This window comes from Falco cherrug, chromosome 10, assembly GCF_023634085.1.
Source record: "Falco cherrug isolate bFalChe1 chromosome 10, bFalChe1.pri, whole genome shotgun sequence".
Lineage (NCBI taxonomy): Eukaryota > Metazoa > Chordata > Aves > Falconiformes > Falconidae > Falco > Falco cherrug.
The window spans coordinates 11,964,271-11,991,225 of record NC_073706.1 but is presented as its reverse complement, the minus strand read 5'-3'; the positions used below and the strand labels follow the sequence as shown (position 1 = coordinate 11,991,225).

General features: G+C 41.2%; 1 protein-coding gene across 2 annotated transcripts in view; it reads right to left on the bottom strand.

The window, feature by feature from the left end:
* PHACTR3 (phosphatase and actin regulator 3) overlaps positions 1-26,955 on the bottom strand; it is a 114,091-nt gene that overhangs the window by 34,232 nt on the left and 52,904 nt on the right. Inside the window, exons 2-7 of one of the 2 annotated variants that reach the window (XM_055722877.1) lie at positions 18,473-18,634; positions 17,515-17,592; positions 13,121-13,303; positions 7,645-7,848; positions 3,114-3,378; positions 1,885-2,132 (exon numbers count right to left, since the gene is read on the bottom strand). In XM_055722877.1, coding sequence (XP_055578852.1) covers positions 1,885-2,132; positions 3,114-3,378; positions 7,645-7,848; positions 13,121-13,303; positions 17,515-17,592; positions 18,473-18,634 — 1,140 coding nt within the window. The remainder of the gene's footprint in view (positions 1-1,884; positions 2,133-3,113; positions 3,379-7,644; positions 7,849-13,120; positions 13,304-17,514; positions 17,593-18,472; positions 18,635-26,955) is intronic. The other variant, XM_055722878.1, reaches the window with a different exon arrangement.

Sequence of the window (26,955 nt, the reverse complement as noted above, 5' to 3'; positions counted from 1 at the left end):
GGCTGTGACTTGTTTCATGATTTATGGCAACTCACCTAGGTCAACAATAAATGCTTTGAAAATTCATACCTTTTTCATGCTTGGTCTGCAGGTTCCTGACAAAAGTTCCTATTTTAATTCAGTTGAATCTTGACATTTAATTTCCTATGTTTTCTGTTCTTTCTATCAAGCAAATGACAAATTCTAATACTGTGTGCTGATGGAAAGACCTTGCTTGTGGAATCAGTTGTGGACTACATGCTAGTTACATTATTTTTTTAAGCTTGTGTACAATACTGGTTTGCCTTGTGTTTTTAGAGGTTTTGAAGATTATTTATTGAGTAGGGTGCTAATGGAAAGCCAGGGTACAGTTCCTCACTTTTTCCAGAGTTATCTGTGACCTGTACCTATCTCCTCAGGGTTGTTGCGCTGATGCACACTGTCCTGCATGTGCAATGGCAAAGTTGGTGAGGTACTAAGGCAGTACACTAATTGTAAAACAACTTTGGATTAATGGATAGTTTTACCTCCTGACTTGCCAACCAGCCCAAATTTTTTAAACTAGAAAGAGTCTGGAGCTTCTCAGGGAATTATTCTGGTGGTTTCCCTGTCACTACTGCATCTCTCCTTCCTCTCTGAAATGTAAACGGATGCATTTGAATGAATGCTGGCACAAGCAGTGCCACGCAGTGTCAAGACCAGAAATGCTTTGCTTATGTCCCAGCTTGTGCTGAGTAAATGGGCAGCAGTCACATCCCCAAAGCTGTTGTCTCCTCGGGAGCTGAGGCTGTACCACTCAAACCACAGAAGTCCAGGTGTGAAGCAGCTGTGTGAGCCAGCTTGCCAGGTACCTGTCCATGGCAGCCTCCTTAGACATCAAACAGCTGAAACTCGCATGGCGTGGATTTTTGGCGTGCCTATAAAATGTGCCTGAACTTAAACACCAGCCGAGCAAGCCACCAGAACTGGACAAGAAATTAGGGGGGTTTGTAAATGCATATTTACAACCTGCAAGGACAAGGCGGTCCACAGTGATCTTCAGCATTTTTAAATAAAATGATCTTTTGCTTTATAACAGTAGTCTATTCTGCTACTAGGTGTCTTAGCAGAACTCACGTGTCCTGTCTGCTGGCTTATACTAATAGACACCTTTTAAAATTCATCCTTGATCTGTTATCACAATTATTTTTTGATGAATTTTTTTCTGCCTGCCTTCTTTGAATGCATTGGTGAAGAGGTTGAAGGATTCATTTCAGATTGAATCCTTGTCTTGCTAACATGGAAAACATTAAAAACTTGAATGAAAAATATTTTTTTCTAACATGAGACAATTATTTTGCCTACTATAAAATAATTGCTCAGGTTTATACAATGCAATCCCCATATGTCTCAAGAAAGGGTAAAATTGACCAAATGGAAAGCAACTTTCTTCTTTAAGATATTTTCTCTGGACGTTTGTCCTTCCTAGATTCATTGTTCTCTTTCACTTTTCACTGTACCATCACTGCCCTGGAATAACAGTCCATAGTATTGGTGCTGGGTGTGCAGAAAGCTTTCTCTGCTGACAGTTAGATGTGTCTGCAAGTCCTGTCATTCATATATATAGTGGTATAAAGGGTACATAAGTACCTAAAAGGGTAAAGCATACAGGTATATTGACTTATGTAACTCTAAACATTGTCATAGCATGCAGTACCTACCAAGTACTTACCAAGACAAACATGTTCACAGTCACTATGACTCAAATTTAACTTCAGCTTTTCACCAGGATTCCTTGCAAAAAGTTGATGTGGCAATAGAGGAATTTATACTGCTCAGTATTTTCTGCTGCATGCTGCCTTGTTTAGAGCATTCCATTAGGCTACGATATCATATCTTTATAATATAATAAGTGACTTTCCTTACCAGAAATAACAGAGTCATTCAAAACTTCCTCATCCTGATAAAAAACAGTGTCTTCCTTGAGCTCTGAGTTCATGATCATATTTTCTTTGTTCTCATCTGACTCTTTAACTGAGTTCCGCTTATTTTCTGAATCACTGCTGTAACTCAGTGAGTTCTCTTTTTCTTTGTTGCGCTCAATGCTAGATGTTCTGGATGGACGGACATCTACTCTTTTTTTTGGAGAACCTTTGCTTTCTCTTCCATGGAAGCTGTGGATAGAAGATGTACAGCCCAGTTTTTACAAAAGACTGTTCTGTTGCTACAAGTAGGACTTATCATTATATGAGAGTGAGCAGAATGTCTTGTAGCTTGTAAAGGCTAAGGTAGAGAGATCAACATGGGACAAAGCAAGATGGCATTCTCAAGACTGTGTTGAGAACAGCTAACACAGATCTACTTTCCTATCTCTTTCATAAAAATAAGGTACAGAAGGGTGGTGACTAATTTATTTCTTTAATATCCAGCCACATGTTACACTGTACTGATTAAAAAAACCCACGCAGCACGTCCTTCTAATATAAAACATACATGGCATAAAATATTACCGTTCTGATATTTTACAATCATGACAAAGGTTTAACAGGGCCTGGAAATAATATTGTATTAATCTATTCCCCATGACAATAACTGTTACAGAATTAAGAAATGTTACCAACTTAACTCCAAAGCTCTATGATGGAAAAGGTTATCTCTGTCCTCCTCTAATACACAGGAGGGCTTATAATGAAAACCAGACAAAGTACCCAATGTACTCCTACACAAGCATTTGTATTAAAAGTGGATACCGTATATGCTCATGTATAAGCCAAGAGACATATACTGCAATAGCAACATTTTCATATGTAGAGTACAGATAGAGCAGGATATATGCCTTAGCTACTTTAATCTGGTATCTTGTGGGGAGACCTTCTTTTCCAATAGTTCAAAGGCTATCAAATGATTCTACCTGTTTGAAAACCTATTTCCATGTTACAGTAGCCTCCTTATAAAGGAAGAACATATTTTGAATTAACTGCCAAATTAAGCACTTTAACCAGAGATTGATGTTCAAAGTAGTGACATCAAGAGGAAGGCAAACACAAGCTGTAGGACTAAATAAAATGCTAACAGGCCAGAAGCATGCACCAAGAAAAATGATTTAGTGGAATAACTCTCCTCATGCACCCATATAGCCAAGAGGTTGTAGGTACCTGTCCTGCCGGTGTTTGGTGGCCAGAGCCCTGTGGAGTTCTTCAATGACTCTGCTGGGAGGTAAAGGCAGGTGGACGGCAGCCAGGTGAGGGGAACCAGTTGGTGGTGTTACCTGTCCTCTGACATGGGTATCTGAACTTTTCTGGCCAGAGGGATGGAAGAGGGCAGCTTGTCCTGAGATTTGGGAGGAACCAACAATGACGTAATTCTTCAGAATAGTAGAAGGAGGCGATTTCATGGCTGGGTCATCGATTTCACTTCCTGCTGTCAAAAAACAAGAGCACAAGAAGTTGTGTAATCCTTCTTATTTTTTTGCACACAGATTCTGCACTAAATTAATTTGTTGTGTTGAACAGAGGAAAATGGTGATGTTTTGTTCTTGCTAGGAGGTAACTGGTTAAGCTGAGTAACTATCTGAATTCAAAACACGCATACTACTACATAGACCCAGATCTCTGAGCTAGCAAAATAGATGCCTGTCCCATTTCCCCTCTTTCCCACAGTATCACGTTCGCTTTTTCCAGCCCACCAATGTATTTTTGGTTGCCAGTATTGTTCCTTGTAACCACCAATGGCTTGTACTGTGGTGGCTTTCCAATCTAGCACTTTCTGTGCTGGACTTTGGCAGACTGTATTAAAATTTATGCACTGTGTTTCTCAGTCAGGACAAAATGTACCGATTTCTGTTATCTGCTCCTCTGTGATTTCTGCACAGCTTAGACCTCTGTCTTTCGTATGCCAGTTGAGGAAATGCCAAAATAATTCTAATACAGGGCTAATGTTTGCATAACAAAACTTGCCAAATGAAATCCAAATGAAAGATGTGGTATTGAGCACTTAAGAAGAAAAAAGAAGGATGGGGCAATCTAAGCTTATTTTACCCCCAGATTCATGTATTTTTATGCAATATAAGCATTTTTTTTAGAAATTAGACTTTGATATATACATTTTTCTAGCACCTGAGCCCAAATCACAGTAGACATTTCCCTGGCTTTAAATTTGGTAGTTTCATACTTTTAAGAACATCTGGCCTGAGAAAGATGCTGATTAGTTTTTCTGTTCTGCAGGTCTCTTCTCCTTTCCCCTTTCCCGTGTATCTCCATCCCAAGCCTCTGGCGTATGGCTTTTACACCAATAGCTCGGTCTGAGTATAGAAAGGCAATGGGAGTTTGTCACACAAAAGAGTATTTCTTTCCTCTTGTTGCCACCTAGTGTTTTAAATAGGAATTTAAACTGACACAGCTTGTACAGCTTTTGTACAAACTCGTTTTCACAGATCATTTTCACTTTTTTCACTTACTTTTGAGATAAATCCTTCAGTTCATAGCAGAGAAAAGCTTCTGCTCAGGCCAGGATTATCCTGAAATACCCATGGAAAAAGGACTTGGTTCCTATTAGCAGGGTAATTTACTAGAAAACTGGAGACAACAAAAGTAGGTTTGAATATTAACTTCAGTTGTTAAATATTTCCTCTCAGACCCAGAATCCTGCATAATGGTTACCAACTATATGCCTTTTCTTAAGTTCACTGCTGGAAATCTGGTACAACTGCGTAAGGGTAGTGCTGCAAACAGAGCTTGGCTTCTCGAGGTTGGAGAGCAGAATTACTGAGGGCAACAGCAAGAGCACAAGTAGGAAGAAGAGCTCCTGTAACTATGAGCAAACTCAAATATCAAAAATTTGAGAGTGGCAACGCTAAGCCTGGTCTCTTTTTCACATTTTTGAGGTAAGAAATAAAGCATCCTTCACTGAAGGAAGTTGCATCCACAATAAAATCTCTCTTATTCTAAGAAAGGTCTAACATTTTTTCATTTTTAGAAGAAATTTTTGCACATTTCTCTCCCTCCAACTCAGAACTCTAACCAACGGCCAGAGATTCATTCATAGAATCATAGAATGGTTTGGGTTGGAAGGGACCTTGAAGAACAGCTAGTTCCAATCCCCCAGCCGTGGGCAGGGACACCTTCCACCAGATCTGGTTGCTCAAAGCTCCATCCGACCTGACCTTAACACTTCCAGGGATGGGGCATCCACCACTTCTCTGAGCAACCTGTTCCAGTGCCTTGCCACCCTCACAGTATAGAATTTCTTCCTAATACCTCATCTCAATCTACCCTCCTTGTAAAAAAGCCCTTCTTCAGCTTATTGTAGTCCCCCTTTAGGTACCGGCAGGCTGCTTTGTAGCCTCCCCAGAGGCTTCTCTTCTGCAGGCTGAAGAATCCCCATTCTCTCAGCCTGTCTTCATAGGAAAAGTGCTCCAGCCTGGTGATCTGCCTATGCATTCAGGAGACAGGGGTCAAGCTAGTCCAGAAGTTTCCCTATTTAAAACCTGAAATGTATGAAAGCACAAGGGCATTTCTTCAAGTGTCTAGGTGCCCAATGTGCAATGTCTTGGCAATGAGACACCTTTCCACCCCAAAGCTCTTTCTGCACTGATCAGGATGGTTGCTGCAGCCAGGAGACAGCCAACCTCTGCTAAGCGAAGATGTTTTTTCAGCACTCAAGGGGATTTTGATTATGCACTGCTGTGGAGATGCACAAAGGACATTTATGATCAGTCATTGCCCATTGACTCATGGCCTGAGGGGTTGAAAAACTAAAAACCTCTTAAGTCACTTTCTACCACTGCACAGTGAGAGAGGGTGTCCATGTTTTCTCAGAGCAAGAACCCTGGGTTCAGCTCAACCCTAAAGCAGGAAGGGAGGAGACTTTGTTTTATATTTATACCTGCTTGTTCCTGGAACAGGTCAAGGACCAATTGTGTCCTCATTGCAGCTTGAGCCATTATTAAGAGTTGAGAGTTTCCTTAGATCACACCTTATTTGTCCTAAAGACAGCTATTCAGTGAATAATCTTGCAAAGTGATGTCTTGGCACCTTGCCCTGTTCCCTTTCTCTCTGTGATTAATTGGTGTTTGGCTTATTCCTCACTCATCTACTAACAGTATCTCTAACATTGCTAAGGGGAAAAAAAGCTAAACACAAAAGAGCTTTTCAACCTCTTCATCTTGCTTTTCTTTCATAATCACTCTTTCTCTCTCCCTATACATTTGTATTCCCTTTCACTCATTGACAGTATTTGTTTAGTCTTAACTTGCCACTGTCTCCACATCCACACAAAAATAAACACATGTATAATCACTATTGAAAAAGGGTCTATAATTACTGGGTTCATTGAGAAAACTAAGAGTTGTTCTCTGTGGAAAATTTAGATGAGAATGAAATACCAAAACTCATAATATCTTAGATGTTACAGGAAATACTTTGCTGACACAGTATATATCTCAACTCAAAATGCTGTGAGGTGCCTGGTGGGACTGTAAAACCTCATTACCCTCTGTATGGGTCAGGTTTTCCAAATAGCCTATGTCTCTTGGAGAGCATGGCCTTCTCATCAGTTGTCAAAGGGGCGTCCTGGTTATGCCTGTTGTTTTGCATGGTGGGAGGGGCAGGCTAGAGCCTGTCCCATAGCACAGAATGTTGGAGCAATTTGATCAGCAGCTCCCAAGGAACATTATGATACCATTTTGAATCCAGGTCCCACTTAAACTCTTACAACTTTTAAGTATGGACAAAATATGGATGTTTTCCATGGGAAACAAATACTTGCAGTTTTCCTCAAAAAGACTGAAAACCTCAATACTTTCTGTGAACCCCAGTGGTCAAATGGCAGTGCCCCTCTGATACTTTGTTGACTTGGAAAACCCTATTCATTGTGCCAGTAGATGAGTATGGATGCAAATCAGGGCTGAGATAATGGCTGTCAAATAAAAGTCTAAATATCCAACAGGTCTGACATTTAGATGACAGTACTTGATTCCAATTTGCAATAAAACCCTTTTAACTGCTTTTACCATATGTAGGGGGGCCAAAAATTGGAACAAACTAAAATCATATTCATTTTAACACCTTTTCTGAAGTGCCAGCATGTTGGAAAATGTAACAACATTGGCAATACTTTAGAAAATCAGGTCCAGAGGAATTGCTTTTGAAACGTTCAATGAAGTCTGGCACAGAGGATTGTTTTGTGGGAGCCAGGTGTATCACTTGTGTGTCCTGTGATACCCTGCAAACCCTTCAGACAGAAACCTCTACAGAACCTATTGACTTGAACTTGATTTTGGATGTTGTACTGTTATCCAGTAGGAGTCTAGGTAATGAAAATGTTTAAATCTTCCTTGTCTTTTATGGCATATCAATATGAGCATCTGATTCAGCAGATGTTTGCTGTTGGTTTCATTTGTTTTACATGTGTTTAGTGTAATAGACTCACAACAAATAATTCCCCAAGTGATTCAGATAAATATGTGAAGTACAAATATCAGTGTGTTGTTATCAGGCAACCAGACCGCTCAGTTCATTGAAATCATTAGCATTCTGTTCACTCAGTATAACTGGCTTGATTCAAAGCGGTTTGTGGCAATAGGCTTAATAAAAGATGGGGGGGGGGGGGGGGAATTACATACTGTCCTGTGTAGGCAAACAATGCATAAGGGATGGGAAAGTCTTTAACTGACCAGTAATCACTGACCTGTTACGTTCTTTGTGATTTTGGAGATTGCCTTAGGTGGTGGCACTGGGAGCAACGGAGGGCTGGGAAGCTGTGCTGGGTTTCTTTCTGTCTGTTTCTGGGGGGAATCTGCAGATTCAGATACAAGTAAGGCTTGTGGACTGTCTTCAGATGCTGACAGGCTGGCATCTTCTAATTCTTCTGTGGGTGCTGAAGGTTTCTTGGCTAGTAGGAAGATAAGTAAAATTAATGGAACATGAAGTTAATAATAATGATAGGCCAGGGGACAATGCCAGGAACATTCAGAAAAAAGGAACACATGGCACACAGCTAGAAGCACTTTTCCACAGTGAAAACCGTTATTATGTGAAATAGCCAACCAGCCAAGGCAGGTGAAGAATAAAATGTATGCGGTTATTATAGAAATGTTAGTTTTGATGTTCCTGAGAAAACTGCTGAGCATCCCTTACTTCCCTAAAGCCTTTTTAGCTCACTTTTTTTTTTAATAATGAAGACAGCAAGGCAAAGCAACTTTTGAGAACTGCAATGAATTTTCTTACAGCATGCAGCTGTCGTGGCACAGTTACTGAGTGAATAATCTTCTGTGCTAGGAACTGAGTACTCTTCTGTGCTAGGAACACACAGCCAAAGGGCACAGATTATCAACTGGTAGTATTACATGAAAGTTGACTTTCCAATTACTTGTTGCACATTTATTTTTGCAATTTAGTTTTTATCTTATTTAATACATGACTTCAATTTGCATCCCAAGTTTTTTCCTGCTGTATCTGACTCCAGAACTGTTGAGTCTTTCCTGAGGTTAAAGTTGATAACCAGGAAAAGCCTGCCATAAAAAAGATTTGCTGTTGGATCTCAGCAGCTAATGTGGAACAGAGAATCGGTGAAGTACTTCAGAAAAACTTCGATAACCAAAGCCTTAGTTTGAGATGGTGAAGCAGTGCTCATTTCAGCATTGTCTCATGAAAGATAGCAAAAGCACTTGGCTGTTCAAGTTAGTGCAGGCTGAATCACTGAGCAGTTCATCAAATTGACCTGGCTGTCGTGAGGACACAGGGGAATAGATCCAGAAAGGCCTGAAGCTAAAGCAGGCCATAGGTGGAATTACAGTGAAGTCCAAAATTAACATCCTTGAAACCTGCTCAGATACCAGCTGACTCTGGCAGTGCTTGAACTTGCACAGTGCCTCACTGTTTGACTCTCACACCCTGTTACATGTCCTGAACTCTGCCTTGGCACATAGAATCATTTGTGGAATGATAGGTTGGAAAAGACCTTTGAGATCATGTGAGGACCCACAAAGGGGCTTGAGGCTGAGACTGATCCAGGACCCCAGCTATGGCCAGGCTCTCTCCAAACTACATTTCCAGCCACTATAGGCTCAGTAGTAGCCAGGAGGGTTATTTTTCCTACCCTGGCAAGTGAAGCACTCATCCAAATGGGAAGATCAGTAAGTCTCTCCTCAGCATAGAATCTTAGAATGGTTTGGGTTAGAAAGGACCCTTAAAGGTCATCTAGTCCAAATCCCCATGCAATAAGCAGGGAGATCTTCAAGTAGACCAGGTGGCTCAGAGCCCAACCCAAACTGCTCTTGAATGTTTCCAGGGATAGGCCATCTAAAACCTGTCTGGGCAACCTGTTCCAGTGTTTCACCACCCACATTGTAAAAAATTTCTTCCTTATCTCTAGTCTAAATCTACCCTCTTTCAGTTTAAAACCATTACTCTTTGTCCTATTGCAACAGACCCTGCAAGAAAGCCTGTCCCCATCTTTCTTATCAGCCCCCTTTAAGTACTGAAAGGCTGCAATAAGGTCTCCCCCAGACCTTTCTCTTCTCCACACTGCGTGACACCAAGTCTCTCAGCCTTTCTTTATAGGAGAGGTGTTCTAGCCCTCTGATAATTTTTGTGGCCTCCTGTGGACCCACTCCAACAGGTCCACATCTTTCCTGTGCTAAAGGACTCCAGAGCTGGACACAGTCCTGCAGATGGGGTCTCACCAGAGCAAAGCATGAGAGATGTCCAAACTGCTTGGGCTGGATAAATGACAAATCCTGCTCCTTCTGGCACTCTGGATTGTCTAAACCTTTCCCTCCAAACCATTCTAGGGCATCTCTTAATAAAACTCCTAGCAGTGGGCACCCCCAGCTGCCACGTCACAAATCTTTTGGCTCAGCTTTATGTTGTTTGGAATACAAACTCTCTGTATTAATGAACATTCAGCATCCTCATGTTCAGAGTGCATGGGGAGGCACCAGAGCACTTAGGCAGTTGGAAACAATAGCACTGGCAAGATAATAGCATTTAATTTGTTGACAAACAGATTAATGAGTATGCCTAGAAGAAGAGGAATAAGTATTTATTATTCAAAAAAGACAGGAAAGTAGAATAAATATGCATTGTTAACAAAAAGTGTTGTGAAATTTGGGCTGATAGGAAAGCTGCCATATGTAATAGTTGCCTGAATTATAGAAGGAAATAATTTTATTTTAAATATACTTCTATGGAAATCCTTTGTTCCAGGCTGACATCACTTTGTATTTGTTTGTGCCTACTGCATAGAAGACAAAATGTGGAAGAGAAAAATAAAGTCACTAATGGGTTGCATTACAGAAAGATTAAGAGCTCCAGTAGATGTTAGTAACGTGATAGGAAAATTAATCAGATTTGAGTGCATTCCCCTGAGTGGATTGATACTTTCTTCTGGGATTAGCTTCACTGAAATCAGTGGACCTCCTTGTGACATGAAGTGCCGTTTGGCGTGGATGCAGAGGAGCAGCCATAGAGGGACTTTTCCTGTAGAGGAGGTGGATCCAAATCACACAGCCTCAGTCAGACAGATCTTTTTGTTTCTGAACTCCATCCTGTTCTGAGAGTGGTATGAGGAAAACAAACTGGCATTGTGCACTCTTGTCTAACGAATGTCCATTTTACATTCCCTGCAAAGAACAGTTTGCTTCTGGTTTTTTCTGTGGTTGTTTATGGTAACAACAGCACATGTTTGACTCGGGCTGAAGGCTGATCTGAGTCTTGAGTACACAAACCTATTAACAGATTTCATACCACAGAGTGAATATTATCCTGCTGAAAATATTCCAAGTGCTCAGCGCTAGACTCCTTGCCAGAGTAGCTAATTATTCATGGAGTGCCACTTGTAAAAATGCCATCTCACAACTAGGTAGAAATCCTGCTTTTGAGACTGCCCCCAAGCCCACTGGCTAGGTTAGGTGGGAAAAACTGCCCTCTTTCTGCCTAGGCTACTCTTTTCTGTGTATTAACCAAACATGAGGTCGACAAATATTTCCTTTTGTTTCCTCTTCTTCCCCTTCCTGACCTTCCTCCTACATCCTTGGGATGAAATATGCCGTATTAAGTATAAAGCAGATATATTCATTTTGTTTCTAGCTCGTCAAATATTCATATGAATTTGTGGAAGGGCACCTTACTGCACTGGGCCTGGATTTGAGCCCAAGGACAAGTGTTATAATTCAACATTATAATAAACTTAGCAATACAGTCTGACAATTTTAAAGAACTATCCCACCCAATTAATTCCTTAAAGTGGACTCACTAGAGACAGGAATGCTAGAATACAGAGATAGGGATAAATCATCACATAAAGACTAGATCAACAATAATTATTTTAAAATCCAGAGGCCACCAATGAAAGAGATAAGATTTCCAACAAATAGGAGTGGAATCTCACAGACCAGGGAGACAGGAAAAGGTAATCCCAGTGTTGTCTTTTGGAACGTAGAAAAATGACACCTCAAAAAGTGGAGGAAAAGAAATACAGGAGAGGAAAGGTTGTGCCAGGGAGACAACAAAAAGAAGAAGGGTTAGAGAAAAATACATAAGAAACGGGGATGATTTTGAAAGCCTCAATACACAATTTTGAACACAGTGTAAGGTAAATTTTAAATCATAGTACTAGGTTTTGCAGAGCCATAAGGTTAACTACATGATACATGATTAGTGTCATCTTTCCAGTATAGCTTGTCCCAGTGATAAGGATTAGAAGTTCAGAGAGAAGTTTCCTTAGCGATATGGAATAAAATGCTTCAGAAAAGAGTGAAAAAAAGACCTGAAAGATTCTAGTCAAGATCTTGATCTGATTATTCTAAGAACAGGGAGATGAATGGGTTTTGCCTCAGTTAATTTTTAGGGTGATAACAAAACCAAACACAGCCATAAAGGACAGAGTTTGAAGAGAAAGGAAAAGAGCATTAAGGGCATGTATTAAGAGAGGTTGCCTATATCCAACTCTCTATTTTGTCTGTATTTTAAGAGACAAAAAAGAAAGGATAACTCTTTAGAAGCCAACAGTGCTTTGGGATATTTCCTGATGGGATAACACATGTAGTTGAAGAAGGTGGTGGGTGATGAAAAGGTGTTATTAAGCTTACAAAAAAAACTTTGTGATGAGCAAACGTGAGGAGAGATACTTTTGGGGAGTTTCTGTTGTCAAAGCAATTAAGAGTGGAGTGGAGCTACAAATGGGCCAGAAGAGCAATATTATGTAAAAGCAAAATAGCAAAAGGGAACAAAATTGTATGAGTCATGGGGATGGAAAGGACAGGAGGAAAAGGAAGTGGGAAAGGATAAAGTAAATAAATGGAAAAGGCTTCAGAGAATGATTTGCACTCTGAGCTGCTGAGGGCAGCATTCTGAAGCAAGTTGAGGGCATAAACAGGCAGCATTGTTCAGCAAACAACAGCAGGTAGGGGTGGGCTTGGTGAAAATGGCAAGGGGCTGGGACCCCAGAGGAAGCAAGGTGCGATGGAGAACAAAAGGCAACCAGGGCAGATGGAGGAGGTGTAAAGATTGACCAGAGGGGAGGAAGATCTGTAATCACTACATGGCAGTCCTCACAAGCTAGGATAAAGCATTATCTCTGCAACTTTGCATTTCTTGGTTGTCAGGAAGTGAATAGAAACCCTCCAGGGTTGTGCCTGGCTGCCCTGGTCCCAAGGAGCTGCTGTCACAGATGAGCTCTGCGGAGCACAGTTGCATGAAAGGAGCTTGGTTTAGCTTATCTGTGCTCCTGGTATTGAACTTCACTTGTATTTGCAGAATGTTGTAGACAGGGTGATGATACAGACAGTGTGGGTTGTGTATTGACATTGTTCTCCCAAGCCAGGACAAACAATCTCAGGCTTGGCACAAAAGTTTAAGAAATGCTTTTAAGAGAAGCTTGTGTCGTCTTCACAGCAGTCACTGCTAATACCAAGGGGCACCATGCCAAGACTGGATCGTCTCATAATCCAGCTAATCCCATTAAGCCAAGCTTTGTGCGGTCCCTCGGTTTGGTAGCAGTCTCAAAAATCAGTTTTTAAGTACTGACTGCTAACCTAGTATGGGATGGGCTGAACAAAGTGCTCTGCCCTTTGCACTGACATGTTTGACCCTTCATAAAGCAGCTTAGCAGAAATATTTTTGTAACACTTTACAGTTTTTTGAAAACATTTTATATCCAATACCTGTATCTTCTTTCAGCTCATCCAAATGCAGCTCCTCACCAAACGAGGTCATGTTTGTTGTGGCTGCTGTTGTACTGTCTTGCTGCACCTCTTCCGAGGCAAGTGCCTGGCACACAGGAGCTGGAGGGTCACTCTGCGTTGCTCTCGTGGCATCGTCACCAGTGTTGGCTTTGCCTTCGGTACCTAAAACACCAAACCATTTAATCTTAACTAAACCATGAGCAGTGAAAGCTGAAACTCCCTGCTGTCCTCTGGAGAAGAGTGATCCTCAAAGCTGCTAGTGCTCAGGGGACTGAGATTTGTCTTAGAGCAGCATCCGATCTCTAACAGTGTTAAGCATCTGTAATGCAAAACTTGTGGAAACCAGCCCATCTGGATACTAATATCCACCCAGTTTTCTCAGCAGGGCACCTTTTCCTGTGGGCATGAGCAGCCTAGGCAAATGGCATTGTGCACGCACAGAAAGGCCACTGTCCTCTGGAAGCACCTGCTGTGCAGAAGATGAGCACAAGCATGGGAAATCGGAGGGCTCTGGGAGAAGGCGATCCCTTGCACGAACATAGCTCATGGTGCAGCGCGTTCGCAGGTTAGTCTGATGTGTCTGAGTTGTCAGGCTCCATGTCCACCACGCTGCTCTCCAGCTGCCCCAGCAGTAATGACGGAGCCCTACCGAAGACAAGGCTGCTAATATTCCCTACCAAACTGTAGGTTTTGAGCATAGTTTTAGTTACTCAGCTTTGAAAAGCATGTCCTGTGTGACTGAGCTGATCAGAAATTCAAATCCCTCTTCATGCAGACCTAGAAACTGCTCCCTTTGCTTACTCTGAAAGATTTTTGTGCCAGTGATCCCTGCAGCTGTATGCATTTTGATGACTGAAGCTTTTCTAGTATTCTCCTATTCAGGCAAGAGTCCTCGGAATACAAACTGTCTTTTTACTTCACAACTCTCTCAGAATTTACAAGACCTACATCACTGTTGCAAACCAAAGCAAGCAATTCCTTCCTGCTCTAGCCAGTGCTTCATACCGATGGACATGTCTGCTGTCCACCCCTGACCTCCTAAGTTGTATTTCTCAGCCCTAGACACTCCTTTCTGGAAGCTCCTGACAGGGCTATGTTTTCTTGCAATGATATCATGACAAGTTTCTTGAACGTTGATTTAAAATAGCTAGCATTCACAGATTCACAAACTACTCCTTTGTAATACTATTGGGACAATCTGCAGATAATTTATTGTGCTTTTGGGTAAGGGTATCAGATTTTGGCCCAGAGATGCTGCGGAAGGGATGCAGTATTTTTGTACGCTGAGCTCACTCAGTCTGCCTCATAATCACGTTTGGTGAAAAGTTACTGTTCTTAAAATAGCCCTTGCAGTAGCACAGTTGCTATGATACCGGGAAGGGGAGGGAGAAAAAGTTCATTGCCTGCATTTCAGCTCATTGTGAAGGCAGCCTATACATAATCATCAGTGTATTAACAGCTGCCTTCATTATTTGACTGGCAGCCCTTATCTCTCAGTGCTGTAAGTACAGGTACATCTGATAAGTTTTGTGCTCACAATGGGGAGAAATATCAGGGGAAGCTCCCTAAATGTTTTCAAGGTAATTCTGCTTTGCACGTTCCTCACATCCTTCGGAAAGGCAAGCTGCTGACAGCTGTGCCACAATGCAACTGCACTCAGAGACATGAGTTCCTTCAGATCCCAGCCGATGGAAAGTGTAATGACTAATGAAATAATGACAAAGCAGAAGACAACCCTGTTGAAGGATTTCTGTTGAGGAGCACCTGAGACTTAAAACAGTGATGTTCCTGATCAGAAATGATCAGCTTGTACTTTGATCATAGTGGATGTACTGCTTTGATTGGTAGTGGGTCCCAACACTATTTTAGAGATCATCCAGGGCAGGAGAAAGCACAGACCTTAGGTCCAATACTAAGGAAAGCAGCAGTCTTGAGTATTGCAAAGTAATCAGAAGTAGGGCTGTAATTTTATTGGGAAAGAAACCCACTGTATGGCAGACGCTGCACCCTGTGACCTCTTACAGAGTGCAGGTTGGTTTCCATGAGTGAAGCTGTATTTCATGTTCAGGAGCTTTCAAGGGCAGGTTGGCATTTGCCCTCTGTGAGCAGAGCTGGAAAGGAGAGGAGGACAGAAGGGGCCCAGGCTGTGCAACTGCACAGTGTGTCTGGACAGCTGGGGTTTGGGTTGTGTGAGGAGACAGGGTGACATAACCTGTTAGGATGACTCATCACCAAGGCAAGGATGGTACAGTTTCACCCAGGGCTGCTTGCACATTGATGCAGATTCTGCGCTAGCGTTGTGGTTTGCTCTGAGCCAAACAGTCCAGTTCAAAATGCTGCTTGACAGACCTTGTGCTGCAGAACTGAAGTGTGACACAGCTATGTAAATGCATGAAGCAGATCTGGAGGTTTCTTAGACTACAGCATCATCCCAAGTTTGGGCTATTTATGAAAGTAAGCAGGAATCAGGTCCCTGGAAGTGGAGTAGAGCCAGATGAAATAGCGGGATTTTAGGATTTACTGTAGTCTTTTAGCATAGTATTGCTGCTTTGATAATTGCAACTTAATGCATAAATGAGGACTTAGCCTTGAAACTGCTGCCACTTCAGCTCAGTCCAAGTAGGGCACTAATCATTTACTGAGAATTATTTGGGTCAATTTTTTATCCCAGTTAATAAGCTGCTTCTACTAATAATATAATAAAACAACCCTGGAGATTCACAACACTCTGTAAAGAAAAATAACTTGCAGGCAGCTGCAGTGTCCTTCAACTGACTGTTAGCCATTCTTTCCTTTCTGGGTGGCAGGGTGGTAATGAAAATTTGATGTTTATAGGAGCTCTATGTAACTTCATTGCAGACAGGTAAGCAGTTTGCAGCTGCCTTTTTAAAAGTACAACCTGTCATCACTCCTCACTGTACTATATGTATAAACTATTATAATTTTGTTAAAATCATCTTGCAACTTAGCATCATCTGTATTCCTCCCAGCCAGTTCTTTTTGCGTGAAAGATATTTATTGCTTCATTACTATTATTACCATTTAATGGGTTCTACAGAAGTTTTATATTACTGTTCTTTTGCAAAGCTCTAGATGTGCGTGTCTTCAAGTTCATGGATTATGGGAAACTTCCTTACCCCTAGCAGAAATGGGGTGTGTTTTTCTATGCAATAGTGCTAATATGCTAATAGGGCAACTAATTATCTAGAATTATGAGACGCAAAGAGTTCAATGGACAGGAATTAGAAATGAGCTTTCTAAAACCTTCCATTTTAGAATAAGCTGATGGTTTGATCGATTTTTTTTAATTTGAACATAAAGCTCATATTAAAATATATCCAATAAAATAATATGAAAATTGCTTTACTGCAAGAAAAAAAAAAATCCTGTTTAAAATGCTCTTTTTCTGACTCTTCAGTTGCTCGGTTACACTCCAGCATAGCATCACTGAGTATTGTCCCACAGGCTATTTATAGGCATGGCATTTGTTTTATACAAAGAAACTCAATTATTAGTTTCAAAGAGCATAATTTCTATCTATCAGATTGGTCAAATTCAAAACACCAATCTTTTTTTCATGACAGTACTTTCTGCTGTAAAGTTTTCAAAGTAAAGATGGATTTACTTTTTTTATCTCTCTTTAGGTGGAAATGGCAATTGGGAAGTTGTCTGTAACATTGGGAGCTCACTTGATCTTGCAGAATAGTCACCCAGATCTCTGCCTCCCTTGAGAATCTGTCAGGGCTTTGGAGCAGGGATATACAGAACCACAGTCCTTTGTGCATGTTTCTGACACATCGTTCATTCAATGACTTCTGCTAAACCTGGTTTGCGTTCAGGGAAGCTTTAAAATGACACTACCAAATGCTTCACTTTTCCATGTGAATGAAAAACAGGCAGAATGCTAATACATTTTGTCACAAATTTGATTTACTGGAAAGACAGTTGAAAACATCAGATTAGTATTATTCTATGAAATCTGGATTCATGGGTTGTACATGTTAGCTGAATGCATCTGTATGTTTAAATTTATACCAGCTTTAGCTGACTTTCTTGACAGTAGGATTTAGCTAGCTTTAGAGTAATTGCATGAAACACGCATACCAGTTCAGATTGCACCATGTATAAATCAAACAAAAATGGAGTTGCATTTAGGATGGTAAACCATCAAAAATTAAACTGCATGGATTGATTGCAGCAGGGAGGAATGTGAAGACAGACATGCTTAATTCAGATATTGGATTTTCCACTCTGTTTGGATTGAAGGTTTTCCTGTACATACATTTGAGTTTTAGGTTTCTGCTTTTGCAATTCTGTGTTTCCTGTTGTCCTGAAAAATATTTTGATAAAACAGACGAAGAATTTTTACTCACCTTGTTCCATCATCTCCAGAAGGCCTTTCTTAATGAGTTCATCCCGACCTTGTCGTGCTGTCATCTTCTTCTCCAGCACTGCATGAAGTAGTAGCATAACACAGCACCAGTTAACAACAGAGTATTCATATAATGGAGTGAGAAAGATGCAATGTGGAAAATTCCCTCTAGTCTCAGCCACTGTGTGCTTAGAAAGAACTGCAAGGATGTTTTGGGGAGCATGGACTGGTCAGCCTGTTTGTGCCTTTTCCTTTGTAAAATCACTCACATGTAGAGCTGAGATTTATGATCTAACCTACCGTCTGATCACACTGAGCACAAGTAAGAGGGATATTGGAGCTTTCATGTTGTTTAATATGGCATGTTGGAGCTGCCTCAGGAAGTGATGTCCTTCCCTGTGACACTCCACAGGATATTGGGGCAAGTGGAGGGAATTGCACTATCCTATCTTAAGAAAAGGCAAGTGAGTTTGTCTTCTTACTGGTCTTCTGGGACATCTTTGGAGACTAGCAAGAGCATGCAGTGCTGTGTGCTGGGCTCCTTCACCGCAGAGACAGCTGCTTGAGGGAAGGCATTTTTCATGCTGTGGCTTCCTCCTGTCACTTTTCATAATGTTACTCTGACATATATAATCTCTACCCCAAATAAAAGGGGTGATGATGCTTGGGGCAATAAATGTAGCCTATTTTGGAGAAGAGACAACCCATGAAAAGCAGTCTGTGTTGAGGTTTGTGCTTCACTCATAATTTGACCTTTTCTTCTAAAGGTACTATATTGTATTACATAGGAAGTCAGCCTATATGGGCTCTTTCTAGCCTAAAACATTGTTAATCTGCAACATGCTGAAATCCCTGAATTAGGTTTAAATCAGATCACCATTAACATTTCCTGTGTAAGCAAATTTTGCCCAAGGTAAGCTTTGGCTATGTGCAGCATCACTGTCTTGTTCTCATCCTACCTGCAGATGTCTGCTTTAATTTTTCATTTTTCTTTTTCCGCCACTTCCATGGTTTGAAGATCCTGCCCAGTGTTGCCAGTTTGCTGTTCCTCCTCACTGGCGGAGTTCGAATCCCTGAGACCAAGTAGTCAGAACGCATTGCAGGGGACTGCTCCATCTCATCTGAGAGGGGAAGAAAGGAAATGCAGCTGTTAGACAAAAAGCTTCAGCATAGGCTTAAAAATGGGAGACAAATGGAGTCTCACCAGCAAAGAAGCATTCGGTCTAGTCACAGAGATAAGCAGTGGAAGACATTGAAAGAACGTGTCTGCATTGCTGGAGCTGGCAGCCAGGCGAAGGATGCCAGCCAGAGAGGCATCCAACCTCACTGTGCCAGCCCAGTGCTTCCTACCAGCTCCTCTCTTGACTCTGGTCTTGCACAGTACCTGTCTGGATGCCAAATATTTCAGTATCTGCACTGCTGTCATCCCTCATGGATTAATCAGGGCTATTAGGCCCACAGAGAGGGGTGTGTGCTGAATTTGTACTCCCTGTGCTTTATTGCATCACTTTTCCTACCTTTGTCCATGCCTGGTACTCACCAAGGTAATGGTGTTACTCTCCTTCCCAAGGGCTGCATGTAACTGCATTACAGCCTTCTGAAACATGGAGAGCTGAGAGCTCCCAATAGCTTTAATAGGAGCAGTAGAAATTTAACACATCTGTAAATCAGGCCCATGCGGCCTCCAGTTAAATCACGTAAACGTAATGTTCATTTAGGAAAATTTAGACCTTTATGAAAAGCTGAGAGGAAGTGTGAGAAAGCTCAGGTCCCTTCTGAATTCCCAGATTCCAGTTCTGTTCTTAACCCACAGGATATTGCTGCTTTTTAAATGAACTCTTTTCACATACGCTAACACAGAACACACTGACTTGTGTGAGCTACTGCAAATCTTTTATATAAGAATAGTTTGTTTGATATGTGCTATGTAAGTAAAATCTTAGAACTACTGTGCAAATTTATTCCTTGAGGAAGCTAAGGGGAAAATTCTTTCCTTTTTGTCCAGCCAAGCCACAGGAATTCAGAGATAATGCTTCAGCTGGAAAAGCAGTTTAGGTATTTTTAGTATTTTGTCCTGAAAATACACCGTAAGTTTTGCTTATAGGCAAGTCTTGCCCAAAACAATACATACTGGCTATTCACAGTTGTGTGCTAGCGAGTACCATGAAAAAAAGCACAGTTGCAAATGGGGTTATTGATGCCTTTGAGATTTGTATTTGAGCAGCAATACAGTGATTGTTTAAAGAGAAGCTGCCATCAGTCACCAGACATGTTATATGAATAAAAACTGAATACAATTTGTATCTTTTTTTCAACAATCAGTTATGATTTAAATGAGCAATGTGGAGCTATGAACATGTATACATTTCCAAGTAATTTCTCTCTGGAACAACATTTATCATAAATTGCTTTATGACTGCAAGATAAAAACTATACAGCATCTTCTAGGCTTTGTTTTTAGGTTAACAGGGTGAAAATGCTTAAATCACAGCGTGGAGGTGGGGATTTCCAAGTAAACAGGAAACAATTTTTGGAAGATTATTAAACACAGCAGGGGAATGAACACATTCCTCCTCTTCCATTTAATTTTGAAAATACTGGTAATAGAGATGAATCATTCAGTGGAGACAAACCAAAAACCTGGCCATGTGAACTATCAGAACAGAGAAAAGGCTGTAACAATCCCCACCCCCAAGCCCCACGCTGTGCATGCCCAGTGAATTTCTCTTTCTGTGCACTGAATTTGAAGCATCTTTTGTGTCATTCCACAGAGTCTATCTTGGGGTTTAATTTAGAAGAGATTTAAAATGTGCGTAAAAGTATATTTTTTTCCTTTAAAAGAAAGGTGTCTACCCAAGGTGATACTATGATTTACAGTTTGGAGGTCAGTATTAAGTTGAGGGCAGAAACTAGCAATGAGCCTACCACAGAAGGAAGGCAGTAGCCTACAGACCACAGCTGGAGTGCCAAGATAGTATGCTCCTTTCCTAACTGCATATTGAAAAGTGAGAAGTATCACAGAAATAAGCTTTGAAGAAGTAGAGCTACTCTTGATGACAGAGATGCCAATGAGAATGGAAAATGGCAGAGTAGATTTGCTATTAATTTGCTATTATGATTACTTTAAAGCTGTAACAGAAGCCTTAGAAAATAGCATTTGGCCATTTTTTTGTGACATCCCTTGAGTGGGAATGGAAATGTTCACAACATTAGCTCATCTCAAAAAAGCTGTAGATCAGAGTGTAAATCAGACCCTTGTCCCTGGAAGCTACAGTGGAATAGGACTTCCTTGGCTCAGCTGTCCCTGGTCCTTGCTTGTGAGACTGCACTGCTGCTTAAACACTTCCTACCGTTCCAGGAATTTCTCAAGCATGTAAGTGAAGATTAAAATAAGAAGCTGATTTAAAGCAGTACCTTGGCAAGTAACTGATCCTACTGCATTTTATTCAGGATGTAGGTGTCTGCAGAGTGGTTTAGGCATCATCCACATGTTAACACTGGTAGCATGAGATAATTTTAACTTTTCTGCCAGATAGCAGGGGATGTAGACAGAACCAGGAAGTCATTCAAACCCAAATCTGTGTGTCTCTAGCAATGTTTATTATCTCATATATTTCCCTAAGAAAGAGAATGGGGAGATATTGCAAAGGAGCTAAGAACTCCCTAGGTGCCCAGTAGTGATCTTCTGTAGTTTCTACAAGCCCTGTCAACTGAGTTTCTTCCATCCCCTTCTGCCCTCTTGGTTGTGGAAATACAAGCATTTTATGCCTCAGACTTTGGTTACAGATGAAATACAGATAGAAAGCAAATGTCAAAGAAGGAATAGTAGCTAAAACAAATGTTGCAGTGGAGGTTTTCGTGGGCTTTTTAACTTTATTAATGCTTCTCATATGGTACAGGCAGTTCTTAAGCAAATGGTTTTATCACCTGGTACATTCTCACCATATGCAATTCCTACACTGTGCATTTGGAGAGATGGACACAAATAAAAATAGATAGAGACACATTAAGACAGATGTCCTGAAGTCATAAATAACAAGGAAATGGTCTCACTGGCAATAAGAATCACAAGAAAGCCCTTGGAGCTCCACATTTCCAGTCAGTTCATTTTTTCTTGGTTGTGGGTTGGCTGCTTGGGAGATAAGTTGACAGCACAAAAAGCAGTTCCCACGTACAGCAATGAATACTGAAGGAGAAGGCGCGCCTAAATATCAGCCAGTTCCTGCAGCCAACAAGCTGCCAAGACTTGCCAACCCTCCAACCACTCTGTGAAATATTCAGCACATTTTTTTATTCTGCAGTCAATATTTTAATTATGCTAACTGTTCTGTGGAATAATGTGGTTATTTCTCCCCGGGCCTGACAGCCTGGGGCCAGGCCATGCAATTACATAGAGGATGTCTGCAAAATGTAAACAGCCAAAAGCCAAATCAAGACTCACCAAATCAGCAGGGAGAAACGAGCAACAGCTTAACTAGCTGTGTAATGTAGAAGGCTGAGGGATGACTGTTGTACAGGGTCAAGTGAGCACAAGCTTAATCCACAGCGCAGCAACCTAACCCTACACAACACAGGGAGACCAGGCTCTGTGTGGCCATCGCTGCTGAGACAGACCAGTTGGTCCCACAAGTAGACAGTCACCAGCCACGTGGGACAAGAGGATTTTGCTCTGACTGAAGCTTGTTGGCTGTTAATATTGAAATTGCTTTCAAGCCCCTGCTGTACCCTATTGAGGGCAAAGGCTTCTGTGCTGGAGCTCCAGATCTGAAACAAACTTCTCATATATCACACCATTGTCATCTGCTCTGAGTGTGTCAGCGGGGTGGAAGTGAATGTGGCTGTGCCCCTGCCGATGATGCTGGGCCAGTGCTTCTCACAGTGCTAGCTAGGGTAATTCCTAGAGGTCCTAACGGTTGTCAAGAGTGTGAATGGTTTGATGTCTGAGACATCCTAAATCAGATGAGGGGAGAGGTTCTGACCTGATGGGTATTGTTCTGCAGTACTGCTCTGGGCTGTAGAATAAACCAGGCAACAGAGGAGAAGGAAACAAACCATAATATTCATTACATTTGGCTGCAGGGTCTGACCCCTCAGAAAGTCTGAGCATCTGCAGCTTCTGTTTACATCAGCAGCGGTTGTAGTGATCAGTGCTGCTGAAAAATGCCTCTTGATTTCTTCTTTGAAATATCATGATGACATAAATAGAATACTTTTCCTGTTAGTCCCTTCTCTACAGGAATTGTGCATGGATTAAGTTTTCCTGCACATAGAAGCTCTCCCATTTACAGATATCAAGTCTCGACTCTATCCTGTCCAGCCTCCCACAGAAGCAGGGCAGGTTTGCTGGGAATAGTGTGAAGTCTGTGTCCTGGATGTGTGATGAAAAAATGCCCTATGCCTGCACGTAGCCTTTATTTGTACAGCAGATGGCTTTGGTGCCAAGACAATCATGTCTGAGCGATAACAACGTTGTGAAACTGAGCATTGGGTTCAGTCAGTTGGATCTATCTTCTTGGGTTTTTCATGATGAGCCAAATAATCCGTAGTGTGATGCCCCGGTTGCTGATTATAGCAACTGCAGGCTGCACTTCACAGGCTGATGTATGGCAGCTGAGAACATCAGGAATGCAGAGCTGAGTTATACTGACCTTGCCACAGAGAGAGGCTGTATGAGATGTGGGGTGCCCTCTTGTGAATAATCAAATTGCAGCAAGAAGTTTATGGGAAGATGAAGGGTGCTGAATTTTAAAGTGTCAGGAATTTTGGTAACTTAAATTCATGGTAATGGAAGTTGTGCCTTGCTAAATCCTCTGCGTACACTGGTAGGAGAAGGACCACTGAAGAATCTGCAACCTGCAGGCAGTTTAAAAATAACACAGAGACAAGAGCTGCAGGCAAATTTGTAAGGCAGGCGTGCTCTGTTTTCTGATGAATTGGTTTGTAATGCAGCTCTGCATGTTTTCCCCTTTATTGTCATTGCGTCTGTCTTTGCAACTCAGATACAGAGTTAAAATAGGAAAAAAGGTTCCCTTTGGTACACTCTAGAGGGTAAAGACAGTGAGTGGAATCAAAATGACCTTTTCAGCTTTTGAGCTGGAGGTGCCTTTACCACTACTAACTTTCGCACTGCCTAGAATTAATGTCTACCTCTATAAAGGATGTTGAGGATGTCACAGGGAGAGCTGAGCTTTTAAAGGGATCCTGTCAACTACTAGTCAGTCCTGAATCATGCAAGCCAGACGTTTGTGAGGTTAGACAAGAAATGGTACTTCTCTATAAAGGATGCTCTATACAGAAGTATTTTTTACCTAATGAGTGAAACCTGCAGTGGAAAGAAAGCAGAAAGGTTGTCTTGGTTTTAGAGTAAGGCTTATTGCGAGCTTTGGGAAAGAGTATTAGCAGCAGGAACAAACCCCTTTTTCCTTTGTTTAGCATCCTAAATGAGGCAGAACTGATCACAATGATCAAATGTGCCGAATAGGAGTAAATTGTTTGTGTCTAGGAGCCTTTGGACACTTCTGCTATGTTCCAGAGATGCAGAATTCAAACTGAAGAGCTTTTTTATTGCACTAGATAGATGTTTCTTGTGATGGAGCTCTTCCTCATTCTAAAAATGTTTTCTGTCACCTGCATTTCTGCAGACATGCTCTCTTTCTTGACTGTCTTTGAAAGAAAATTGCAGTGGAATGTTCCAGTTTGAAGTTTCCGTCTCAGTTTTTTTGAACATATAGTATTTAGATTTTTCCAATTTTGAATGACTCTTAGAAATTAAAATCAGAAATGAGAAAAAAGGTTTTGTTGAACCTGTAATTTATTTAATTTTTGAAGGACATTGTGTTTGAAGTTGTGAATGTTTCAATATTGTTTTGCGTTGGTTTGGAAAAATTTATACGGAATCCTTTGTAAAACAGAAAACCTAGTTCCTAACAGTTTAGTTGTTTAGATAAGGCAAGGTAACTGTAGTACATTATTGAATGTAATCATAAGCTAATTTTGGATGCACAGCTGCTGATGTGATGTAGATTGTTGCTCTGACACATCATATTTGTTACACCAGAAAAATATTGAAACCAAGTAGGGAAAATTACAGGATTGAGGTGCAAATTCAGGCATTTACCTGTCCAAATTTTTAGGTGTTATATGGTCAACAGCGTATGTAAAAATGTCTTGAATTCTTTTCTCTGTTCTCAAAATTGTAATCCTTTATGTTCATGATTTCCCACCCTGGATGGAGTTTAATCCCATCGGAAGCAGATGGATAGTGGGCCAGGTTCATCCACATAATAACTGCGTCATTCATTGAGTTACCTTGGGGGGAAAATCTGGCACAGTAAATTTGTTCAGATTTCAGACTCATGGTGATACATGAAGGCCGGGTGAAAATACTAAGATAAATGGCGGAATGAAAAAGGGGAATAGGGTCCTTTAGGAGCACCATACCCAAAACAGCTCTGGGTTCATGTTCCACTGAATACAGACTGTTGTTGGGCTGTATCTCCTTTCTTTTAGCTGTGTGGTATGAATACTGATTAGATTTTTATACTTCCCTGCATGAAAATGCAAGTTCCTGTGCTTTCCTTTTATCTTTCCTGTGGTCTCCAGAGTCTGAGCTTCCATTTTCACTTCACACTGAAATGTTTGCCATGTATCCTTGTTCTATAATTTCTACTGCTCCTTAGTATGTTAAATTATGATTAAACATTTTTCTTTAATTGAAGGAGGAGAAAAAAAAACCCAAAACATAATTTTTGGGTGGTAGGAGGGGGTTGTGCTTGCAAGGGAAGTTTATTTCCATTCTGTCATGCTAAGCCTCCCTTCAAAGTATTTGGATTTTAAAAACAGCTTTAGCTGAAATGAATGGAGAAACAGATTATACTTATCAAAGGAAAGAGAGCAAGGAAGTGGCAACTCCAGCTAAATCTCTTAGAGAAAAATACGCTTTATATGCTTGAGATTTGTGATTTCTTCCAGAAAATGTCCCTTTGGGAAGTTGACATATCACCTGACAGCATTACCACCATATGAGCCAAGCTGCAAAGAAATTAATCAGGAACCTTTCATGCTTTTGGATCATTGTGTCAAGTCCCAATAGCACTTCCTGTGATTTACAGCACACAGTGTGACATTAGCAATTCATTAAGAAAATAAGTTTTTCAGTGTTTGCGTAAAGGAACTCACAACATTCTTTACCTGGATAAGGAAGAACTAAACACTAAGAAAATTAGGCTAATGAAGGATTGCTGTATGATCACAGTTAATTCAGTTACCCAAGCTTGTACAATATCCTCTTTTGAGAGGGGAAACTTGACATTTGCATGCCTCTTGCCCAGTGAGAACTTGCTCAGGCAGCAGACAGAACAGCATCTCCTGAGATTCACAAAAAATCTATTCAAATAAAGTCAAATGAGCACTGTCTCTGCAGTGAGCCAAGAGGCAGACTGTGCATCAAGCCTTGTCCATCCCGCATCTGCAAAGGGTTTTGTACCACACACGTTACAAATTCCCAGGACTGGGGAGTTTCCCCAAGCCTCTTGCAGTGCTGCTGGTCTGCAAGACACAGGAGGCCAAGCCCAGGAAGTACAGGAATGCCTTGAATTAGACTTGCCATGCACTTGTAGTAGTAAAGCTGTTGTCTGCACTGCAGGACCAGTGTTTCATCACCTGCAGTTGTTTAATTAGCTGTAGCCTTGCTGCAAACCTGTTGAAAGGATGTTTTTTTATAGCTTCCTCAGGGAGTCTGCAGACTGAAACACACCCTGTGCAGTCTCCAAGAGGCACCTTCAAATCTATTTCACTGCAGCTTATCCCTGATTGCAGTTAGATTCAGAGGGACATGTAACACTCAGGGAAGTCATCGGTGTAAAAGCACCATGCTTGCTAACAGGGAAGTATGCATTGCTTTTTGCTGGGATTCATGCCCCAGAACTGACCTGTTTTACAGAGTTTCTTCTGTTAAGGGAGTCTGTGTCTGTCAGGCATACAATCAGCTCTCACTTTATATGCATCCCAAACTTGTGTATTAGAGAAATAATCAAATCATCATGTCCTATGCCCCTTTATGCCCTTGTAATTTAATACATAATTTCCTTCTTCCCTCGAATGCACCACAGTTCTCTGTTGGTGCTCTGTCACTGTTCAATGCCACTGCTGCAGATAGAAAACATTCTTTCTGCTTTGTGAAACACGAGCATCTGCCCTTTATTTTTTTCTTTATTGTTCCTGCTGCTTTGCACTTCCACTTTCCTTACAGCCATTGGCAACAAATACACATTAGTCAACAGTCTCTGGTGCATATTCCCGGCCTCCTATACAGAATAGGACAGAGATTTGGAAAAAGGAATACTTTGACAACAAAAATATGACATAAATCAGAACAGCTATAGAGAAAGGTACATAGAAAACAGGCACAGTGACTGGACTCAACTTTTGTCTGAAGGTTATG